This window comes from Mesocricetus auratus, unplaced genomic scaffold, assembly GCF_017639785.1.
Source record: "Mesocricetus auratus isolate SY011 unplaced genomic scaffold, BCM_Maur_2.0 Super-Scaffold_100020, whole genome shotgun sequence".
Classification (NCBI taxonomy): Eukaryota; Metazoa; Chordata; class Mammalia; order Rodentia; family Cricetidae; genus Mesocricetus; species Mesocricetus auratus.
Window position 1 is genome coordinate 14,841,815 of NW_024429201.1, and position 23,118 is coordinate 14,864,932.

At 35.8% G+C, this 23,118-nt stretch overlaps 1 protein-coding gene across 11 annotated transcripts in view; it reads right to left on the reverse strand.

Moving 5' to 3' along the window:
- Positions 1-23,118, reverse strand: part of Adamts6 (ADAM metallopeptidase with thrombospondin type 1 motif 6) — a 227,443-nt gene that overhangs the window by 99,006 nt on the left and 105,319 nt on the right. For 9 of the 11 annotated variants that reach the window (XR_005869853.1, XM_040728950.1, XM_040728947.1 and 6 more), the window contains 2 exons: positions 20,015-20,156; positions 8,127-8,234 (listed from right to left, as the gene is read on the reverse strand). Coding sequence is in view for 10 of the 11 variants with exons in the window: in XM_040728950.1 (XP_040584884.1) it covers positions 8,127-8,234; positions 20,015-20,156 (250 nt within the window). In the remaining variant the exon portion in view is untranslated. Of the gene's footprint in view, positions 1-8,126; positions 8,235-20,014; positions 20,157-23,118 lie in introns of those variants that run through there. The other 2 variants (XM_040728949.1, XM_040728957.1) reach the window with 2 other exon arrangements.

Here is a 23,118-nt window from a genome sequence, read left to right on the forward strand (position 1 = left end):
TCTGTTAAAATGCACTAGTATATTCTAATATAATATACTATCATAGGCTATACTAATATAACATATGAATAGGTCTGTTAAGTGGGAACTTGAAAAATGAAAGCTTCATGTACTCACTCTAAACTTGTTCCCTCACTAGCACATTGTTCATCCCTCAGGTAGCGTACTCCTAGCAATTGACCCACAAATCAAACAGAGGGCCGCATGCTTAATAGGTTGTCTCAATTGAGCCACATCCCCAACCCTTTTTAATTAATTAGTCAATCAATCTAAGTTTTGCCACATAGTCCAGGCTGACCTTGAAACTAATGATACCAGAGCTTTAGTCTTCTAAATACTGGGTTCCAGGTTGTGCTATCACACCCAGCTTCCAGTTGTTTACACAGATGTCTTCTGACCATTTAGTCTCATATCAAGTATCATCTCAGCAGACAGCTTTCTCCAGAGAGTTCACATGGATCAAGTGATATTTGCATTAATCAATACATTTAAATATCTTAATGTATGCAAATCATGCATAGAACAATTAGATTACACCAAACAAAGCAACTTGAAGACTATAGATCCAATAAGCATATAAAGGTAAACATTTGAATGCTATCTTGTGTGTTTATATTCTTTCTCTATCATGGAGTTGTCAAAGAATTAACTGTTACTTCATTTTAAAATGTGAGAGTTAGGTATACAGATGTAATCCAGCTTCTAACCTTTACTCTCAAAGGTTATGTCCAAACTAGTCACCTTGGATGATTCTAATTAATAGTCTTATTACTATAGATTCAATTATCTAGGGAAATTAGATATTTGGTATTCTTTCTGCTAATTTAAGAGTAGTGAACAAAATTCATAAAGGTGAGATAAAACTTCAATTTCCAAAACAAATTTCATATTGTTTCTTATTATTCATTTCTTTAAAATTAAATAAATATGCTTAAAACATTACCTAGGAAGCAGTAATTCCTTTCTTTAGAAACAGTCTTAGTAAACTAAATCACTTGCTATTGGATTACTACATGGTGTAATTACACAGTATTTATAAACGAGTTTTTGCTTTTATGGGCCTTATTAAGAGAGTCTTACTGTGTAACCAGACACGACTAGAATTAACTTCGTAGCTCAGTCTGGCCCAGAATTCATGGCAATCTTCCTGCCTCAGCCTCATAGGTGCTGGAATTATAGGTGTGAGCCACAAGGCTTCACATTTTTTTCTTTTTATCTAGAACCATTTCAGGGTATAACAATAGAATATCTTGTCATAATCATAACTGGATCAAGTCAGCATATGGAACGAGAGATCTCTAAAAATTTCTAAAATTTTAAAGGAAATGATTTAATACAGTGTAGTTTCAAGTGAGAAGAACATAAGGCTGGAGTTTTCCCACTAAGTAGGTACATGACTGATCAGGCTACATTTCAGCCTAAATTCCCTATTAGAGCTTGTTATCCATACTATTTACATTTCTAGAGCATTTGGAAGAATCATTTTTTCCTCACTCTGTTTATGTGGTGTCTCGTCAAAACATACTACATTCTACTCTAGGTGAACTAAGAATAAGGTTGCAAATGCCCTGCTGTATATCCAGTGCTTTAAAAAGCATGTAATAATCCTCTCCTAATCCAGCCCTATTTTCCCAAGCAAAGATATTAGGGATCAATGTCACTTATACGTAAACCTGAATGCTGGCCTATATCTCTAATTGAATCTTATAGAATCTCTGGCGATAAACCAACTATTTGAAACTTTCTTTGTGGTTACAAACAGGGATTATAAGGATTGGGTTTTGATTACCCTCAATATCCTGTTCAGTAACAATGCCAACACTACTACTGAAGTTCCTTATGTACTGTTTCATCAAATACAGCATCCCTGATTCCTACCCAAGGATTATTGCTGATGCTACACCCAAGTAAAGTTCTTTGGCTGAAATTTATATTGATTGATTTGTAGGAGATTGACCCATGGACACACAGTACCAGCACACTGTCTGGGCTCATCAAATTTCCTCCTTTAGTTAATGCTACTGTCCCTGAGCACATCCATTCAGGCCATATGGTTCTTATTCAGTCCATGAATGGCTTATTCAGGCAAACATCCAATGGCTGTAATAGCAATGTCAGACCCCCCAGGACTCACGCAAAGATCAGTTTTTAATTTTTTGGCCATATTTCTTACTCCATCTGCTAAATGTGCATGGAACAGTTGTGGAACATTTGTGGAACTGTGCCTCCGGGCAAGGATCCCACAACTTTTGCAGCCAGAGTTTGACGAGATCATCATGGATCCAATCCTCTGGCTATGTCTATGCTATCATTCAAGTGCTATGTCTAACTCCTCCCTTTAAAAAATTTATTCCGACAGCTATGAGCAGCTTTTGCTTTATCCACTGACTTGGCTGGCTAGATTGGGTGTAGGTTACTTCTTATTCATTTTGATGAGAGTAGTTTTGAAACTCAAGGTTAAGATCACATTTTGTGGATATTCCATTTGAATCTCTGAAGCCATTTGTATGCTGTGTGGTGCCCACTGCTGCTGGTTATGATGTTTAAGACTGTCACATAATAATGCTAAGCAGTGATACTGAGAAAGACTGAAGAAGTTCACTCCTATCTCATTATCTCACTCCATTATCAATATCAAGTATGGAGAAATTTGTTTGCTCTTCTATTAATGATTGCATTATTTTATTAATTTTCATTAACATATTATTAGCCCACATTGACTTGTTACTGTGATTTCTTACCATACAACTGACTGTTACATGTTGACAAGTGAGAATTCCACTTACTGCAGTAAAATATGCTGTCTACTTCAAGCTTATTGGTCTACTTCATTTGTATCACAAGACAATACTTCTTTTTTCAATATACAATTCATAATGAGAAGATAAATTAAAATAGGAGGATTTCAACCATGAACCAGAAAGGCCAGTGTTGAAGCCTCAGCTTTGGTATGAAGTTACTGTGAGGTGTTGGGTTTTGCAGTCTTCATCTGTATAATGAAGTTAAAACAACACCTGCTTCATTGAGGTTTAGTCAACAGGAAAATGGCAACATGTACCTGGCATGATATAAGTACTTTAAAAAATATTATCATTGTCACCAGCAATTTGGGGAATGTCACCTATCTTTATATGCCTAGTTTAGACTAACCACAAGGTTGGTCAGGTCAATTGAAATTTCCACTTTAAGTTTGCCACTAGGACTCTACATGGCTGTTCTTTTTTTCAGTCAAAATTCTGAGTTGAGTTCTCATTTAATTCCCAAATAGACAAAGCTCTAAGTGTAAAATCTGTACTAGGCAATAGTAAATATATATCATAAGAATTCATAGAAAAAGTAGTAAACATAGTCAATTAGTAAAAAGCATTGAGCTTAGTTATCATTGGTTTGTGTTTTGTTTTAAATTGCATGTCTAAAACATTTTATAAAAATTTAAAGTGTGTGTGTGTGTACACTCACATGCCCTTGCACATGAGCATATGATGGCTTGTTAAATAGAACTATATACATGCCAACAGTAAAGTGTTATCTCACTGGACTATCCTCAACATACCCTCACTTTTAAATTTTACATTGAATAAACCCTAGCTAAATTACCTAGGCTAACTTAGAACCCACAGTTCCCATGAATCACAAATAATGACAAATACTGTCATGTGCCATCATACTAAATAAATTCAATTGTTGTGGACACTTTAAAGGCCTCCTAAATTGTTTTCTCATATTATTTTTCCTTCTAGGAATCTACATTTGTCTTTTCCCCATAGGTTCATTTATTTTAAGTTTTATTAGTACCCATTCCTAAAACTATTCATCTTCCATGCTTCTGAGAAAATGAGATGACTAAGATTTTCTTTATATATTAATTTTATGTGATGGCATCCACTATATTGACTTTATGATGGTACAGTGCTGTGTTGTGAATAAAATTGGCATGTTGACCAACAGCCACTGCTGCAATTACAAGGTTCCTAAGTAATTTTTTGTGGAGTCCAAGTTATTCTGTGGAGGTACGCCATGGTCTGGGAAGATAGGCTAAGGTCTAACAAGGAGCTCTTGAAGCCAGAGCCTTCCTCGTTTCAAATGCATATACTAAAAGTACGCAGGCTTCATTTGAGGAAAGGGTTTAAGGATCTTAAAATCTACTAAAGTAAAAATGTAGGCCTTTAGGAATCAAATGATTTTTGCCCTATTTCATTTACATTGTCTTACCTCTGCTTATTTTTATTCATGTTTGGGAATAATTCTAACTCTGTTTACTTAAATAAGCTTAAATTCATCGCCATCATCTTAGCATTGAAAATGTTTTCTGAGTGTTCTCCAAATTTGTACTTTCTAAGGGATAGTCAGTCTTCATCACATATATGCATACAGTTCTGTGACATAATAATTAAGGTCTTGCTATCAAGCTTAGCACAAAAGAAGATTCTAAAGACACCATGACCACAGCAATTCTTATAAAGTAAAGCATTAAACTAAGACTGGCTTATACTTTCAGAGGTTTAGTCCATAATTATCATCATGGAAATAAGCATGATAGCATGAGGGCAGACCTTGTTCTGGAGAAGGCGCTGAGAGTTCTACATCTTGATACATAGGCAGCAGAAAGAGACTGTGTACCACACTAGACATAGCTTGAACATATAAGACCTCGAAGCCCTCCTCCACAGTAACACACTTCCTCTAACAAGCCCACACCTATTCTAACAAGACCACACTTCCTAATGTGCCACATCCTTGGGCCAAGCTTTAAACACACAAGTCTATAAAGGTCATACCTATCAAACCAGCCACTGCCTGGCTATCATAGAATTACAGTCATAACATAATGCAAAATGCATTTAGTCCAAATTTAAAGTCCTCATAATCTATCATAGTCTCAACAATGTTTAAAAGTCCAAATTTCAAAGTCTCTTCTGAAATTCATGAAATCTCTTAAAAGTAATCACCTATAAAACCAAAATCAAAAAATAATCATATGCTTCCACCATATAATGGCATAGGATGTACATTACTGTTACATAACAGAGGAAAGGAATAATAATAGAGAAATACTTGACCAAAGCAAGGCTGAAACCAGCTGGGCAAACTCCAAATTCTGCATTTCCATGTCTGATGTCAAATCGCTCTTCAGATCTCCAACTCCCTTCAGCTTTGTTGACTACAACACACTTCTTTCTCTTGAGCTGGTTCCACTTCCTGTTAGCAGCTTTCCTCAGCAAGTAACCCATGATTCTGGCATCTCCAAAAATTTGGGATCTCCAAGGTAATCTAGGCTTCACCTTCACAACTTCATGAAATGGCCTTTCTGGGCCTCCATGCAGGAACACTCCTGAATTATGCCAGGCATCAGTGAATGTCCTTAGTCATGGAGGAAGAGTCCATAACAACTTTATTGTATCCTTGACTCTAAAGTCAAAACCATGTGACTGAAACTACCAGGATCTGGTGCTTGTTGGGGTTGGTGATTGCTGGGTTGAAACATGACTTCCTCATTCAATTACATCTTCACCAGTTTTCTGACTTTCACTGGCTAAGCCTGGCTGCCCTGGAATTTGCTTGATACACCAGCCTGAACTCAAACTCAGATATCTGCCTGCCTCTGTCTTCTGAGTACTTATAGTAAAGGTGTACACCACCACACAGGGCTCTAAACTTTCCTTTAATTCCTTTTCACAAGTTGGAAACTTAGCAGAGTGGGATCTTGTCCTAAGGTCACCACTCCCTTTATTCTATTTCTTAATCTGTGTATCTCCTTGAAAACATGACTTGACACCATTCCACTTCCTGGTGCCCCATTTCTCCTCAAATTGTACATTTTGTATTTTTCCTTTCTCAGCTTGCTCCTTTTTTATTATAGATCTTCATAAGAGTGAACACTAATCACCACACAACAGAGTCAATACTAGGCTGTTTTGGGACTTCAGTGGAATTAATTAAAAGCTCTTTACTTCATTTGCAGACAGATTTTTCAGACAAGTATAAGAAGCAGCCACATTCTTGGCCAAAATACCACAAGAACAATCTCTAGGCTACATACTAAAATTCTCCTCCCTAGACCTCTTGAAGCAAACCCACACAGTTCAAATCACTCCCAGCACCACTTTCTTCTATGTTCCTAATATGTTAGTCCATTAATCCCCATTTAAAGTAATCAACTACTTTTCTGATACAAAGTACCAAAGTCCACAGTCCCCCAAAAAATGCATGGTCAGGCCTATTACAGCAATACCCCAGTCCCTGGTACCAACTTCTGTCTTAGTCTGGGTTTCTATTGCTGTGAAGAGATACCATGAACAGAGAAATTCTTAATAAGAAAAGTGGTGGTGGCACATGCCTTTAAGGCCAGCACTTGGGAGGCAGAGGCAGGCAGATCTCTGTAAGTTCAAGGCCAGCCTGGTCTATAGAAAAAGAAAAACATTTAATTGGGTGGCTTACAGTTCAGAGGTTTAGTCCATTATCATCATGGCAGGATATGATGGTATATAGGCAGAGAGAAGGAGCTAAGAGTTCTACATTGTGATCCACAGGCAGAAGAAAGAGACTGTGTACCACATTGAGCATAGCTTGAGCATATAAGACCTCAAAGCCCGCTTCCACAGTAACAGTCTTCCTGCAAAAAGGCCACACCTCCTAATAGTGCCACTCCCTGTGGGCCAAGCATTCAAACAAATAAGTCTATGGGGGTCATGTCTAATCAAACCACCACAAACATGTTTGCCACATAAGTGATTAATGTTGAGCCATGTATTTTCAAGTAGCCACTACTAACAGTATAATTATTAATATTTGGAGTTATTATATAACTTCTAGAATACTTGTAGGAAGGCTCTGAGTTGTTTACTTCCTGTCATTTTTTTGTAGTGCTAGAAGTCAAACCTTGTGACTGCTAGGCTATTATTCTATCACCAACTTGCATCTCTAATTCATGAATATTTATAGAAAAATATTTCTCTGCTTAAAAAATAAAGTAAAATAAGAACCCATCAGGTCTATTGACAGTGCTGCTCTAGGAGAAGAGAAACTGTGATTCAGGCCAGACCGTGAAAAGAACAGTCCATCAGTGAATGCCTAATAAAGCAACAGATTCCCATTGCGGCTTCCTTCCTTCACTTGTACATTTCTTTGCAGATGAATGTAAATTGCTACTTGTCCTTGACAAGGACTGGCAGGTCCAAAATAAACCTAGACTGTTGTTTCAAGAATGTGGTTCCTAATATTTTCTATTACTTCAGTGAAAAAAGAGAGAAAGAATTTTGTAGTGTATGAAGGTCTCTGTATTTTTATTGGCCAGTTATAAAATTTGAAAAAAAAATCCCTAATCCTTTTAAAATGGCCTTACCAATTCTTATATTTAGCATAATTTACCAACATTTCCAAACCCAGCATGGAAAAGCCATCAACATGGCACTAGGTCATGGGTCCTGAATGAAGCCGTCAGCAAGAATTAATAAACTGTGACAGCTGCCCAAAAACTTTCATTCTTTTTATTTAAACATCCCACTGCAAGCTGAAATTCAGTGTGATCCTTGTTGAAAGTAGCCCAGCTCACATGGAAGAAGGCAAAACAGAGAAGAGATGACAAGTGTTAATTATAAATCCAGTCAATAGAATAAATTCTAGAATTTACATATGTAACAATTCCAGAGAATTTTAGTAGCAGAATATAACTAATTTTTTGTATCTATTTGAACAATTCTTTTTTTCCTGTGGTGATGAAGATTAAGCCCAGACTCACATACGTTTTAGGAAATGCTCTAGCATTTCAGCCATATCCCAAACCTACATGAACAATCCCTAGAGAGGATTTTTTAATTAAACTAATGAAAACTAAGAGTATCAAACTATAACTTTCATGTTCAATAAATTGCTTCATTTTATTTTATTATTATTCTTTTATGTGAAACTGACACAGAGAAGTTAGTTGCTTTTAATTTCATAAGTAAAGCGCATTTGTAGATATTAAGATAGGACAATTACCACATGGTTAGAAACATATTATTTCAAAGTACATCTTAAATTAATATAGTACATCTTAAGTTAATATAGACTTCAAGTATATGAAAACCAGTACCAGAAACTGATCAGTTTATGTGTCAAAGAGTTAAGAAATCACTTGTGCTTACCCCCTTTTCAATATTCCCAGTCTGGCACAGTGTCCCCTCGGCGGCTGGAATACTATTGGTGACACAGCGGTTGCTTTTGCTGAGGCACCAGAGCTCTCTACACACTTCCTAGGAAAGAAGGCGAAAGCAAGTTGATCAGGAACAGAGGTTAAAAGCGTGTGCATTACTTGCATAGAGTGCACTCACAGCCATCCAGCACCACTTACTGCTAGCAAAGCTATTGTTGAAAGAGCATTTAGGGTGGAGGTCTTTCAGAGGGTAGGTCGTTCATTTAACAAGATCATTTAAACTTTTGCCTAATTAATTATTGTTTTAGTAGATAAAGCATGCCATATTATTTAATAATGCTGGGGATCTTTTAATAGTAATGTACAAATATTTCATTAACATGGAAAATAATGAAAAAGTTCATAGGAAAAAATTATGCTTGACAAACTTAATTGCAAACAGAACATCATCAGGTGAATGATTCCTTAGACAACATTCAAATAAAAATAATTTTTTGAAATGGGTAGTATACTGGGGAGGAGAGAGAGAAACAGACACTGTCAAAGAGACAGGAATTTAACATATAAATTTAAAGAGATATGAGGTACATTTTGGAAAAATTTCTAAATCTTTTATGTCTAAGTATTATCTAGAAATTTTATTTTCAAATATTTTAGCACAATGAGGGTAAACTTTCATAAAATAATTCTATTTATGACATTTTCACCCCTTCTTTATTATTTCCTGACTCATAACAGAATTATGAAACTTTTTCATTACCAACAATACAAAATATTAGGTTATGTTATCAGATTATCATCTGGCTATGTCTAAAGTGAAGTATGAACTCTCCAGACACAGAATAAACCATGTGTCACAGACACAATTGAAAAGGAAAACAGTAAAATATGGAAACTAATGATTCTACAAACTGAAATCCCCACATGACACTATAGTACATTGCTGGGGCTCTCTTTGGATTCCTATTAAGGGTGTCCTCTATCAGTCAGGAGGTGACATATAATGTGTGTTAGGCTCTAAAGCACTTAAAATCAGGGGCTAGAGAGATGGTTCAGCTGCTAACAGCACAAGCTGTTCTTGGAGAAGACCTGAGGTCAGTTGCCAGCATGAACATGGCTGCTCAGAACTATCTGTAAATCCAGTTCTGAAGAATTCAATGCCGTCTGGCTTTCATATGTACCAGGCATGCACATGATGCACAGACACACATACAGGCAAAACACTCATACACACAAAGTAAAAACTAAATTAAAAAAATTAATTATACTTAAAAATTTTTCACTTTATTTAGAGACTGGTGAGCTTAAAAGAAAACATTAGAAGGGCATTCAGGGATGACAGAGAGTCTGGGAAACAGGAAAGAACATAAAAGATATGTATGGTATCCAAGAGAAGAGAAATGAGGCAAGATCCTCTGAACAGATGGGGACCATGGCGAGGGGCAGGGGGAAGGGGGAGCTGGGAAATAGAGAGGGGGAGAAGAGGAAGAGAGAGGAGAGAGGAAGAGGTCATGGGGGAACAGGAAGGTTGACTGGGGGGGTAGGATATGGGGAAGAGGGAATCATAGGTTAGAAGACAGATCAGGCACCATTGTGACCTCTAGTGATCTAAAGGGATGACACCAATTGGCAAGCTAAGCAATAGTGTAGAGACCACCCCGAATGCCCATTCCTGATAATGAACTTGATGTCTATAACCATCCTGGAGCCTTCATCCAGTGACTGATGGAAGCAGAGGCAAACACCCACAGTTAAATACTGAACTGAACCCAAGGAACCATGCGACAGAGAGAGAGGAGCGATGAGCAAATTGGCAAAGAATGGGCTGGCAAAACCAGCAGAGACAGCTGATCCGAACAGGGGAGAGCTCTTGGACCCCAGACCGACAGATGGGACTGATCCAGACCCCCTGTGGATGTGAGAGTCAGTAAGGAGGCCTGGGCAACCTATGGGGTCCTGAGTAGTGGATCAGTGTTTATCCCTCGAATACTAACAGATATCATTGTCCATAACACAAAGAGGGATGCTCTCTCAGCCTGGACTCTTAGGGGAGTGCCTGGACCCTCCCCTGAGTGAAATGACAGACTCTAGATATCCCCTATGTGGAAGGAATTGGCAATAGGATGGGAGAATGGGGGGGTGATGGGGGGTTGCGGGAGGAGGGGAGGGAGAGGGAACTGGGATTGACATGTAAAACAAGCTATTTAAAATTAAAATAATAAAAAATATTTAAAAAAGAAGGGCATTCTGGGAATCATAGTATCAACCTAAAATTCTCCTTTAATAATGGAACTCAATAAAAAATACTTTCTTGTTCTTCTTACAATGTATTTTCAGTACATTCTTTTAGTTTAATATTTAGAAGCAGCATGACTGCTACTATTTGAAGGTTTTTAAATACTGACCTGTTTGTTAAAAGCCTATCCAAGTCCAAACAACAATGAGTTCACGAAAACACATTTAATAGAAAAATATGTTTAAAATGTGAAAAATAATGCATAGTTTATCTCTGAACAAGACTCTTAATGATTTTTCTGTTTGTTAGGTCTAGATCTTACTTTAGACAAAGGCAAAAGAAGCCTAAAATGTACTTTATACATGACTACACAAGAGGATTCCATTGAAGACAACACTCAGAGCATCCATTAGGAAAACAGATAGTTTGGTTGTGTTATAGAAACATTATTTTCTGAAAGCACCTGGGGAACCTCTACCCAAAGTGTCAAGTGATTAAGGTACTTTTCTTAATTGTGATGCCAAGATTGGCGATATAACTTCCTTCAATATTTGAAAGACAGACTTTTGCATCTAGCAGGAATGTGTTACTTTAGCGGCTTTCTGAAGATTAGCATTTTGTTAGGCATTAATTTATCATACATTGCTTGCTACATGCAGTTAGGGGCTGCAGACCTACCCTGGAAAATACACTTGCACTGTTAAAGTAGTCATAGAGATCACAGAAAGATTTTCCAGCAGAATTCACAATTGGCATTTCATCTTGAGTAAGAAATAATTTTGATATTGACTTTAGAAAGACAAAGACAATATAGAAGAAAAGTTCATTCCACACCAAGTAGGAAGCTGTAGAATATGGGCAACATGTTTAGATACACATGAATATTAATTGCTGAATAAACACTTTCATGAAGGTTTGAAGCTGTAATGAAGTTTACTTGCAGGCTGAAAGTTTTTTATCTCTTGAGAAATTTCTATATAACAAAGATCATACTTGCCAAATACTTTCCTAAATGAAATATATAAGGTGATAGGTACAGTTAGTGGAAGGGAAAAATGTTTATTCCCTCCCCTCCTCCCCCAATTTAGCTCAAGAGCAACAATTTTCTTGTATGTGTTCATCATTCCCGACAGAAGTTCAAGTTTATTACAATTAGTTTCATGACTTCTCTAGGCAAATAAATCATTGCCTCTGTGCTAGGGTTTCCTCTAGTATCTTAAATTACACTTTGGGAAGACTCTGAAGTCTGGTGCTCTGCTCATCCTCAAGTTTAAGGGATTATCAACAGATCCTCTAAGAAACATTTCTGTAAATGACAGTGCATGAGAGTGAAATTTTGAGATGGGATCTTTAATTTCATGGGGTCAACTACAATCAGGAAGAAAGATTGAAAGGTGATAGCAATATTCTCTTTCCATATACAAATATTTACTGAGACTCTAGCACACACCAGACATGTTAGCATAATGAATAAATACTATCACATAGAATCTTAGGGACCAGGGAAACTGATGCCTTAAATCTGTCTAATAAAACTAGAAGAACAATACCAATTAGAATTTTTCATTATACTCTCTTTCCTACATGTATATCTGTGCGCTCCTTGCATGCTTAGGGCCCACAGAGGCCAGAAAAGGGCACCAGATCCCTTTTGTGAACCCCTGTGTAGGTGCTGGGGATGAAACCTGGATCTTCTGCAAGGCAGCCAGATCCCTTAAATACTGAGTCATCTCTCCAGCGCTGACACCATTCTTTTTTCATTTTAATAGACAATCACTTAAATTTTATTCTTTGCACTTAACTGCTGTTAACCAGAGACTATAAGGCAGAGGGCAGAATCCGTGTGCTTAAAGTATTATTTACAAAAACTAAAATTGGCAAGCCTATCTTATTCTGCTAATTTTGGGGAAAAATTTTGTCTACAAAAATCTCAGTTAGTCCAACACCCACTGTCCATAATGTGTGTGACTGCCATTGCCCCGAATCCAATTGCTTTCTTTTTGACAAAGATCCTTTAGTAATTAACTTAGCAAGGAATGCTTTTTCTCATTTTTCTGAACATAGATTTAATTTATCTTAATTTTATATGTTTTAATTGAATATACAATTCTAAGATGATACTAATCTTACCTGAGCATTTGAAGATATTGTGATCACATTTTAGGTCAATGATATATTTTGAAAATCAATTTAATTGCTTTTAAGGGATTGAAAATTTATTTTGGTGCTGTTTCTCGCTGTATCCATTGCTTGTTTTGTTTTCAGGTTCATATTCTAAGAATTTGTACTTTTTGATTTTGGTTCCTTTAACATACCCCTATCTTACCAAACTTCTCCCTCCCCCCACCCAATCCCTATCTTTTTAACACCATATTTCTTACTTCTCTTTCAAAGTTTTCCTATCTTTATTTCGCTTGTGATGATTATTGTTGTCTTTGTGTTGGGTTATTTGCTTATGCGGTTTATTGCTCGTATGCAGTCTATCTTCAGTGAGTTTATTTTTTCTTTCACCACACTATAGCTTCTGAGTTACAGAAGTACAGTCAAACTCAATTGTTTCTGTCACACATTCTAAGGTTTTCACTGAACCAGATTTCAGGTCAATTTATTTGCTCAGTATCAGGTAGTTGAAGTAGTTGGTAAGGAATGTTTCGTATGTTCTCTTGAGAGGTACAAGCCGGGGCTTCAATTTCTTAAGGAAGTTATTTTTCACCAACAGAAGCATTTGCTCAGTGAAACTCCTGCTGCCGCTTCCTCAGCGTCCCAGGCAGCCAGTCCTTTGCAGACTCAATCAGATTGTTCTTCCTTCTTAGAGATAGAAGTCTGGAAGGGCGTTTGCATGCACTGGACATCACTTTAATAAAAACTGAAACTTGAGCCATCTGTCAATCTGTTTTTAGAAAATTAACATAAGGCAGGTAGTAATCTGGTTACTGCCCATCCCACAGCCTTCTTTCAGTGAACTCAATAAAATTACCTTTAAAAATTAATATAAAAGGTTATCTTTTCATGGTTTCTTTACCTGCCCTCTTGACTTCAATAGAATCTGAGTTTATGAAATGAAGCTACCAACTCATTTGCTATAACCAATACAGGAAGATCTTTCTATAGGATTTTCAAGTTGTTTTTTTATGTCTTCATATGTTTCATGATTTTCTCTAATCATGAGAAAACCTTCTGGGTATCTTGAAATCATAATCAAAGAAAATGAAAGATTTTTCCAGTTTGAGGGAAACTTTAACCTTTATGCTATGTTGGGTGCTTGGCAGTAATTGTACATGTTTTTGCAACATTTACCTTTAAAGGCAAAGCACAAAATGAACAAACAAAAACTCAAACTACTAAAACTTATTTTCTGTAAATTTTTCTTATATGTATTTCTCAATATACCTTTCATTATTTCAGTCACATTACCTTCCTATTTCTCTGCAATTATTTTTTAAAAAATTGCTCAAATCAACAATATTTTAAAATACTAATAAAGTAATTCACAATTATATGAATGATTCTGTTTGTTTTGGTTTGGTTTTTTGAGACAGGATTTCCTTACATAGCCCTGGCTGTCCTAGAACTCACTCTGTAGACCAGGCTAGCCTCGAACTCAGAGATCTGCCTGCTTCCCAAGTGCTGGGATTAAAGGTATGTGCCACTGCCATTGCCCTACATGAGATGATTCTTAATGACAAAGCAATAATGACTTGAATCATAATTTGTAGTGATAAAATAATAAACAAAAGGGATAAGGTATGAAAGCATTAAAAACCATAGTTTTTAAACAGTAAGACCCTGTTGCTGAAGACAGCAAATATTTTGAATGCAGAACATAGAGAAATCAAGTTGTAACTGAACTGGCTAGCATTCACGGTGCTGGAAGACACACACAAGTTATAGGGGTGTGGTGTGGGGGAGTGGTAGTAAATTGTCAGACAAGATAAGCTCCCAGTGTGATATGGCATGATTTTTCTGAGGGTTAACAGCTATTTCCTTATTAAACCCAAGTCCCGCTCTATGGGAGAAATACATAGCTGGCAAGAATGTTGTTACAAGTCACTACAATGAGCTGGGAACTGTTTTAATTGCAAGTTATACAGATTCTAGTAGGGTACATAGCAATAAACACAATTAAAATAAATAATAATATGTGGCACTGAGAAAAAAGTAAGGGAAAATTCTAGAACGTATGCATATGAATGCACAAATATGCATGTTTAGGTAAAATTATCAAGGAATGAATCATTTAACTGACAAGCAATCAACTGAGAAAAATACATGGAATTAAATAACATGATGTAACAAAATTACTGGGAGAAGTTTTTGTATAGAGAGTGATCAGACAGAAAGTCTGTCTGAAGAGAAATTCCATTTGATTTAAAGTAAAAGATGAAGCTGAGTCAATATGTAACTCAATCTTCCCATACTCAAAGCACAGAAGGCTCATCTTCTCTCATTAGTATGGCTGCTATTCAGGAACAGAATCAAACACAAATGACAAGTATTCCCAGAAGAAATGGAAACACTTACTAGATTCTACTATGTGTCCAGCACATAAAACATATATGTGATCTTGTATATATGCTCTTGCTACCTGACATTTACAAGAACAATTAGGCTGTTATTCACTGAAAAGTTTTCCATGAATGAATAAAATTTACTGATGGTCAACTTAACATTATAGGTAATAGCAAACTGTGATCAACCTTTTAAATTTATAATATTTTGTTAAAAATATTACATTCCAAAAATGATGTTCTATTGTGAAACCATGTGCTAGATAATGTGTTCACATTTATGGATGAGAATGCCTCGTCTACTGGTAAAACATCATTCAGTTCTATATTAAAACAAATAGAATTTACAAGATACTACTGATGATTTATGAAATATTCACATATATTAAGAGTATTCACAAATTACACAAAGCTATGAGGTTTATAAAACTTGTGTGGCTCTTATTCTATCTGCAGATGAATACTCATTCCCTTCACAGTTAATAGTTAATTATATGCTGGATATCAATAACCTGTACAAAATTCTTAAGTGTTATCTGAAAACCGTGGTTTGGATATGATTTAAAATGACAGAATGAAGAACAAAATCTGAAAACATCCTAATCTATGCTTTTTGGAATACAGCCAAAAAGATCCCCCACATATATCAAATAAGCCTATAAGTGAATTCCTTTCTACATTTAAACTTATTAGTATTGCAATATTTTTCTGCTAGCTTAGTTTTAATGATTATTTTCTAATTAAAATTATTGAAAATGAAAGAAAAGTGAGAAATGGAAGAAAAGTGGCATAATAGATTCCACAGAGCTTTATAGGAGTTTGTTGCTATGAATAAGTCAAAAAATTTTCTAGAGACAACAGGTCTGCTGTTTTATTTGTAATTTACTTCTTCTAAGAAGTACCTAAAAATTATCCTCAGAATCAGAGTTGGGAGATATTTGAAGGTGATATAGTAAAGATCTAGCTTTCCATGCTGCATCTTATGTTAAAGAAGTACACAAACAAACTTCACACACAGCTATTGAGGTCAGACAACTTGCAGGAGTTAGATCTCTCCTTCCACCATGCAGGTTCCAAGGTTAAAGCCAGGTCCTCAGGCTTGGTGGTAAAATGCCTTTACTTATTGAATCAATCATTTATCTGACCCCTAACTTTTTTTTATAACAGAAAATAAGACTGAGGATGTAGCTTAGTTGACCTACAAAAGGGCCTGAGTTTGATCCCCACCACCACATAAACTGGGTATGATGTCACATGCCTAGAATCCCAGCAATTGAGAGGAGCAGGTAGGAGGCTCAGGAGGAGGTCAAGGTTATCCTCAACTACATAGCAAGTTAAGATGAGCCTGAGCTATATGAAATGCTGTTGATGCGGTGGTGGTGGTGGTGGCGGCAGCGGCAGTGGCGGTAAGAAATTCCATCATTCCAAAACGCCACAGTTTAGGATTTCAGACATCTAAGAATGTGTGTCCCCCAAATAGTAACTTTAGAGATTACTTCTTTCCCAAAAGAATTTTACTATTCAGAAATGAGACATTACCTGATGGAAACTAAACAAGTGTTCTCTAAAATAAAATACATCTACAATCTTTATTTTGTTAACACAATTACTATACCTAGAAGCAACAGATGTAACAGACTCAAGTCATTTCATGTTTTTAATCTAGGACTGTATAAATCACACATTGCATTTTTAGTTTCCCCATCTATAAACTATTATAAGGTTGTTATAAATTTTATAAAGGCAGTCTGTAGTATATCAGAAAATGATACAATATGTCAGTTATATATCACCCCATATTGTTTATAGGTTACTCAACTTGGCAGATATATCAATCTATATATTATATTGTGCTATTCTGCTCTTTGTATTTATAAGCATTATATTTTCTTTTCTATCCTGATAGAATTTATGGATAATTTGAAAACAAAAATAGATAATATGCAATGATAACTGTGAAAAATTGTGCTCCAAATAAAATAGCCAACTATGATTAACATGTGTATAACTGAATGCATACATTAAGAATTCACACACACACACACACACACACACACAAACTGAACATGGATAGACTCTCAATCACTACATAGTGGCCGAGTAAAAGGGATGGAAAAAGCTACCACTGTAGCATTTATGGTTCATTCTATCATTGTTTAAAATCTTTCCAAAAGCCATTATAAACTAGCTTTCAAAATAGGAATCAACTGTTACCTAGTCTGACACGAATGTGTTTAGCGCACACTTTAGCACATTACATTCAGGTTATCTTTCCCTTCTGCTATCTCCTGGAGCACAAAGTGGTAACTGGACTGGACTCAATCTTCAAAGACTCAATTGATTTCCAAAGTAGTATTAAGAAATGTTATATGCCATGTTTCTCTGTACTCTCTCATATATGGATTTTAGACATAGATCTGGGGAGTGCCAGCCTACAACCCCATGGCCAGAGAGTCTGGGAAACAGAAACTTCATTTAGTGGCTGATAGAAGAAGAGGCAGATTCCCTCGGTTAAGTACTGAGCTGACCTCAAGAAAGCCAGTAACAGAGAGGGAGGACTGATGATCAAAGGGATTAAGACTGGGCTGGTTTAACCTCCAGAAAAAGCAGACCTGACAAAGGTTAACTCTTGAATCCCAGGCATCAGCCTGGGAATCCAGCATGGGACTGATCAAGACCCCCTGAATGTGGGTGTCAGTGAGGAGGCCTAGGTAATCTATTGAGCCTTGGGCAGCAGATCAGTACCCATCCCAAGTATACACACGGACTTTGGACTCCCATCCAACAATGTGAGGTGCACTCTCACCCTGAACTCTTGGGGAAGGGTCTAGGCCCTGCCCTATATGAAATGGCAGACTATGGACACCCCCCCACGGAGGGCCTCACCCTCCCTGGGGAAATGAGGGGATAATGGGGGGTTGGGAGGGAGGGCACAGGAGGAGGGGAGGGAAAGGGAGAGGGACCTGGAACTGACTTGTGAAGCAACCTTGTTTCTTATCTAAATTTAAACTGAAAAAAAAAAAATAAATAAAATAAAATTCTAAAAAAAAAAAACGTATTCAAAAAAAAAAAAACCAAAATGGAAATCACAAAAAAAGAGAAATGTTATAAATGTTAGGAAAACATATAAAACCCAGTGTAAATTGGGTATGATAATCATGTGAACCCAATTTTTAAGATACAATTTCAGGTGGTGGGAGAGATCTTAAAGTATCTATCCGAGATCAAGAACCCTAACAAGAGGAAGGCTTGGGCAGTCTGTGGGTCACTGGCATGATCTATCCCTGGTGTATGAATTGTTTTTTTGGAGCTCATTTTCTATGGAGAGAGACCTTGCTCAGCCTAGACACAGATGGGCGGGCCTTTGTCCTGCCTCAGCATGGTGATGGGACAGACTTTGTTGACTCCCCATGGGATGCCTTACCCTCTCTGAGGGTCAGAGGATGTGGGTGAGGGGAAGATGGGGGAAGTGGGAGGAGAGTAGGGAGGAAAAACTGTGATTGATATGTAATAAAAGAATAACTAAATAAAATAAAAAAGAATCTTAACTAGAAATGTATAGTAGACCATAAAAATTCCAGATAATATATGTTTCTAGTGAAACCAGTATTTCACTGAAAAAAAAGGAAAAAAGGTTCATGACAAAATATAAGAAATTATGTCAATAAATGCTAATGTCTTCACAAAGTTTTCTGATTTTATTTTATTTCTGGTACAGGAGTCAGCATAAGCATTATACAGAAAGATTTAAAAAGCAGAAAATACAGTTTTGTAATTACTACTTGTCTCATTTCTATATGCGTGGAATGAGTGAGTTTTCAAGATTAAGTGAGAAGAATCAAATCAATTTTTAAATTAATTTGTTCAACATTCATAAATCCCATAAATAGAACACTAATAATAATATAATTATCTTCCATAGAAGCTTATGGATGGAGTTCAAACACAATTTCCAAAATGAAAAGTAAAATGGAGACAGTTTGAGTAGCTAACAGAAAACTGGACACCCAGAGAGGGACATTATAAAGCACCTTTAAGCTCATTTGACCACTGCGTATATATAGTGACTGTGAGTAATGCTTGGGTGATTTTTTTTAAGGAAAAAAACAATTTAGAAACAAAAGGAACCAGATCCTTTTACAACTAAGAGTTTACAAAGAAACAGGAAAAAAATCAGTTTTACACGTAGATCTACATGTAATCACACACAATCTTGAAAACACTGCCAACGTCTACCAAGAATAACAATGTATTTGTCACCCAAGAGATGTGTTTTATGGCCTCCCATTGCTCCATGCCCAAGAGGAGTAAATGGTAGGGTGAGTGTGTAGTCTAATAATGTTATGGTAAAACTTAATTCCTTGTATTGTTATCATTTTCTAGGAATTTAGACTATCTGTACCACAATAAAAACCAAGCCTTTGTATTTGGTTTTTAAGCCTAAATATTTTTTGGCACACAGATTGACATTTTAGAATCCTGTTTTTTCATTCAATGCATTCCTATATTAGAGACAAAAATATCTGAGAAATTTAAAAACAACTTCTTAATTATTTCTAATATGGCACAGTGACTTTTTTAGGCAAACATGAGAGAAAATCAAGATGCTTACAATTTTTTTCCACAGCTATTTCTTTTTTCTCATTATTTGGGCTAATGTCACCTTGTTCCTTCTGGGCTGTTGTGTTGGAAGTGGGCAGTGGGTGAAGCAACTTGAAATGACTCAGTTCTAGCTAGAATGAATTAAGGTAAAGGCAAGAAGCCAGTGAAAAATGCCCTTTAGCACAGTTATAAAAGTGCCAGGAAAAGGCAGTAGAGAAGTCTCTTAAATCTAGAATATTTTAAAAGACAAAATAAAATTGGCATCATGAGCTGAAGACTTAAAAAATAAATGCATGAGAATTTACTAAAATTACATTTTCTTCCCTAGCAAAAAGTTGCACAATATGTTAATTTAGTATTAATAAAATATTTAGAAATAAATATTATATAAACATTATCAGAAAAGTTAGTGTCAAGACATTATGTAAATTAATAGTGCTCCAAAAGAAAACTAAGTTCATCATGATTCCACTTGAACATGTGTCATAAGAGAACATTTATAAATGACTGAACATAAGGATTAAGACCTCTTACCCCGTATTTGCATTGGCGGGATGTAGCTCCATACTGGAAACGACACTGCTCATCAGCATCATACACCTGACCTGGGGCCACAGCTGGATAAAGAAAGTCACGCTTGGGAGGCTCATTATCAAGGCAAGTACCACGGCCTGAACTGTTCAACATAAAGGATCAAAGGAAATTAGGTACTCTGTAGACTATTTCACTCACAATTATGAAACCATGTGTTGAGATCTTTGTGTTAACAATTTGATGCATGAAAACAACACACTGTAATAATAACCATATAGCAAAATAGAGTAGTTTTACAGACACCTGGATGAGAGCTCCAAATTCTTTTTCTCCGGTACCAATACACAATGGAAGCATCTCAGACAGCAATTTGAAAATGTCTTGTTGGCCTTTAAAATACTGGTTTAAACCAGTTATGAAGGAATCAAAACAGAATTCATATTACTCTAAGTTTCTTGTTTGCTTTCATTGAAAATATGACCACATCTGGTAGTAGAATTAAAAACATGAATTGTGGAAAATTAAACAAAAATAATTGTAGCTGTAATCTTAAAGACTTAATTCATACCCTTAGACAGAATGAAAGATGCTATGGTAAACATGGCACTAGTTAGTGGGCTGAATTGCAGTTGGGGCTAAGGTCCAAAGGTCTCGCTCACATACACTAGAAATGTTTAGTCTCTTAGAGATTTTTTTATTTCATCTAAGGTCATCATAACTAGGAAAAGGGAATGTTCCCTTTCTACATAATTTCTGCTTTACAAAGTATGCCTTCACTAAAACATAATATTTTAATTCAGTGGAACAAATAACATAAAGGTTGCCAAAAGCTAGACAGAATACCTTAGTTTAAAGAGCTTTAGACTTTGCTAAATATAATTGTTCATTTTTATTTATCCAGTGTGCATAAAATAGGACAGATGCTTTTTTACTTTCATTTCACATGTGAGTTAGAATTTTTAAAGAATTCCTATGCCAACACTTAAAAATTTTTTCCAACATTCCTGTCCATTGTGCCAGCACTTTTGCTTTTTTTCCCCAAATCTTTTCCATCCACTCTGCCAAAGGAAAATAACTTCACAAGTTGAAGTTCCTCAACTGTTATTTAGGACAGCACAAACTTTCATTTACAAACAGGGAAGAAAGAATCACACAAAACAATGAGTTTCAAATTCACCTGTAAGTTTTTTTTAATTTCTTAAAATGCAAAAGCTAACTTGTTATATAAAATGTCTGTCTACATAGCAGCACATTTGCATGTTTAAAAGGTGAACTATACTATTCTTAAGGTGGCCCAGACCAAAGGGATACAAGATTGTCTTCTCTGCTCTATGCTTCTCTTTGTTCATATTTAAAGAAAGTGATACGACAATAATACTGCACTGACACAGATGGACTTTGACAATTTCAGTCAGCACTGCTCAAGGCTTTCACTTGAGGTCATGGACCTCAGCAAGTACATTTATTGTTAGATTAATTTTAAAAATAGCTCTGTTAATATGATGATGTGTAAACTTTCATCAAGTAAGATCCTAGTAATTCCAAAAATATATTAAAGTTAATGACAAGGAGTAGTATTTTATAGTATAAAATGACTACTTTGATAGTACAGAATATTTATGGGATGATTGAATTAAACCTTTAATTTCTAAATTTTCTTTCCAAATCATAAATTCTGTCTTCATTTACAACAAAACTATAAATATATTTATGAAAGGAATTGAGCATATAATAAAAATAAGTAAATACTATTGTAAATCAAAAGAAAAATATAATTATATACCAAAGAATTTATATACAAGACCTTGTAGGTTATAAATATTTATCAGTAGCACAACAGAAAAGGGTAGGACATAATTTACCTAACTGGCACCAGTACAGAACCCATTACAAATAGTACATACAGTGGCTTTCAGAAACACAGAAAATTAAGCTAAAAAGTTCAAAGGTAGAACTATGTGACCCTCAAAAGGGAACTTAAAGATAGACACACAGAGGAAGTAACTTTTTCCTGAGGGTAAAACTGGCTTCATTTAATAAGAAGTTCTTGTTTTGAGGTATAATAATCTTGTAACCAATGGTTCATATTCTTTTAAAGAAATTAGATCAGACAAGCATGGAAAGGGCTTTGAGAGTCAACAGTGCCAGGCATGGTTGAGACCTAAGGCTAAAACTCTTGAGAGAGTTGATCACCAAAGTGTATTCTTATTTCAGTTCTCCGGAAGCACCTATTTCTTTTGTATTAATAAATAGCTAATTAAATAGCTAGACAAGGCCAGTACACTTTACAAAAGATTAAAAGACTCCATGAAATAAAATATAAAAGAAAATCATGTGTATATTTTAAAAATTAGCCTGTGTTTAGGAATGCCATATCAACAAAAGCCTTTAGACTTGTGATGATTATATATGACACATCGGCAAGGCTTGTCAGTCAGGTGACCTCAAGTAAAGCAAGTATCTGTGTGGCTGATGAAACTGTTCTCCATGCCACATGTTCTCCCTTTGTGTATAGATAGCACTTGCCTCTTTACAATCACACCTGGTAACAAGGTAAAACCTTGAGGGATGGAAGCATTTTCATCTTTTAATTCTTAACTAAGGTTAAGCATTGTAAATGTTAATTGCATATATTAGTAAAATTTGTCTATTGTTTTCTTGGAGTCTTTTCTATTACTTTCAATTAAATAAAGTCTATAGAGCATTATTATTATTTACCTAACCGGCACCAGCACAAAACCCATTACAAATAGTACATACAGTGGCTTTCAGAAACACAGAAAATTAAGCTAAAATGTTCAAAGGTAGAACAATGTGACCCTCAAAAGGGAACTTAGAGATAGATACATAGAGGAAGTAACTTTTTCCTGAGGGCAAAACTCTCTTTCTCTCACTCCACCCCTTCTCAGTCCCTGTGTGTGTGTGTGTTCGTGCGTGCACGCATGCATGTGAGTGTTTAACCAAAGAGTTTCTGAGCACTCAATTCTAGTAAATTTTTTTCCTATGAGTAACTGCTCTTCTGATTTTTAAATGTTCATGAGGTAATGTCTGATTTCTGATTTTACATTAGAAACTTCTCCCTCTAACTATCCCCCATGATATAT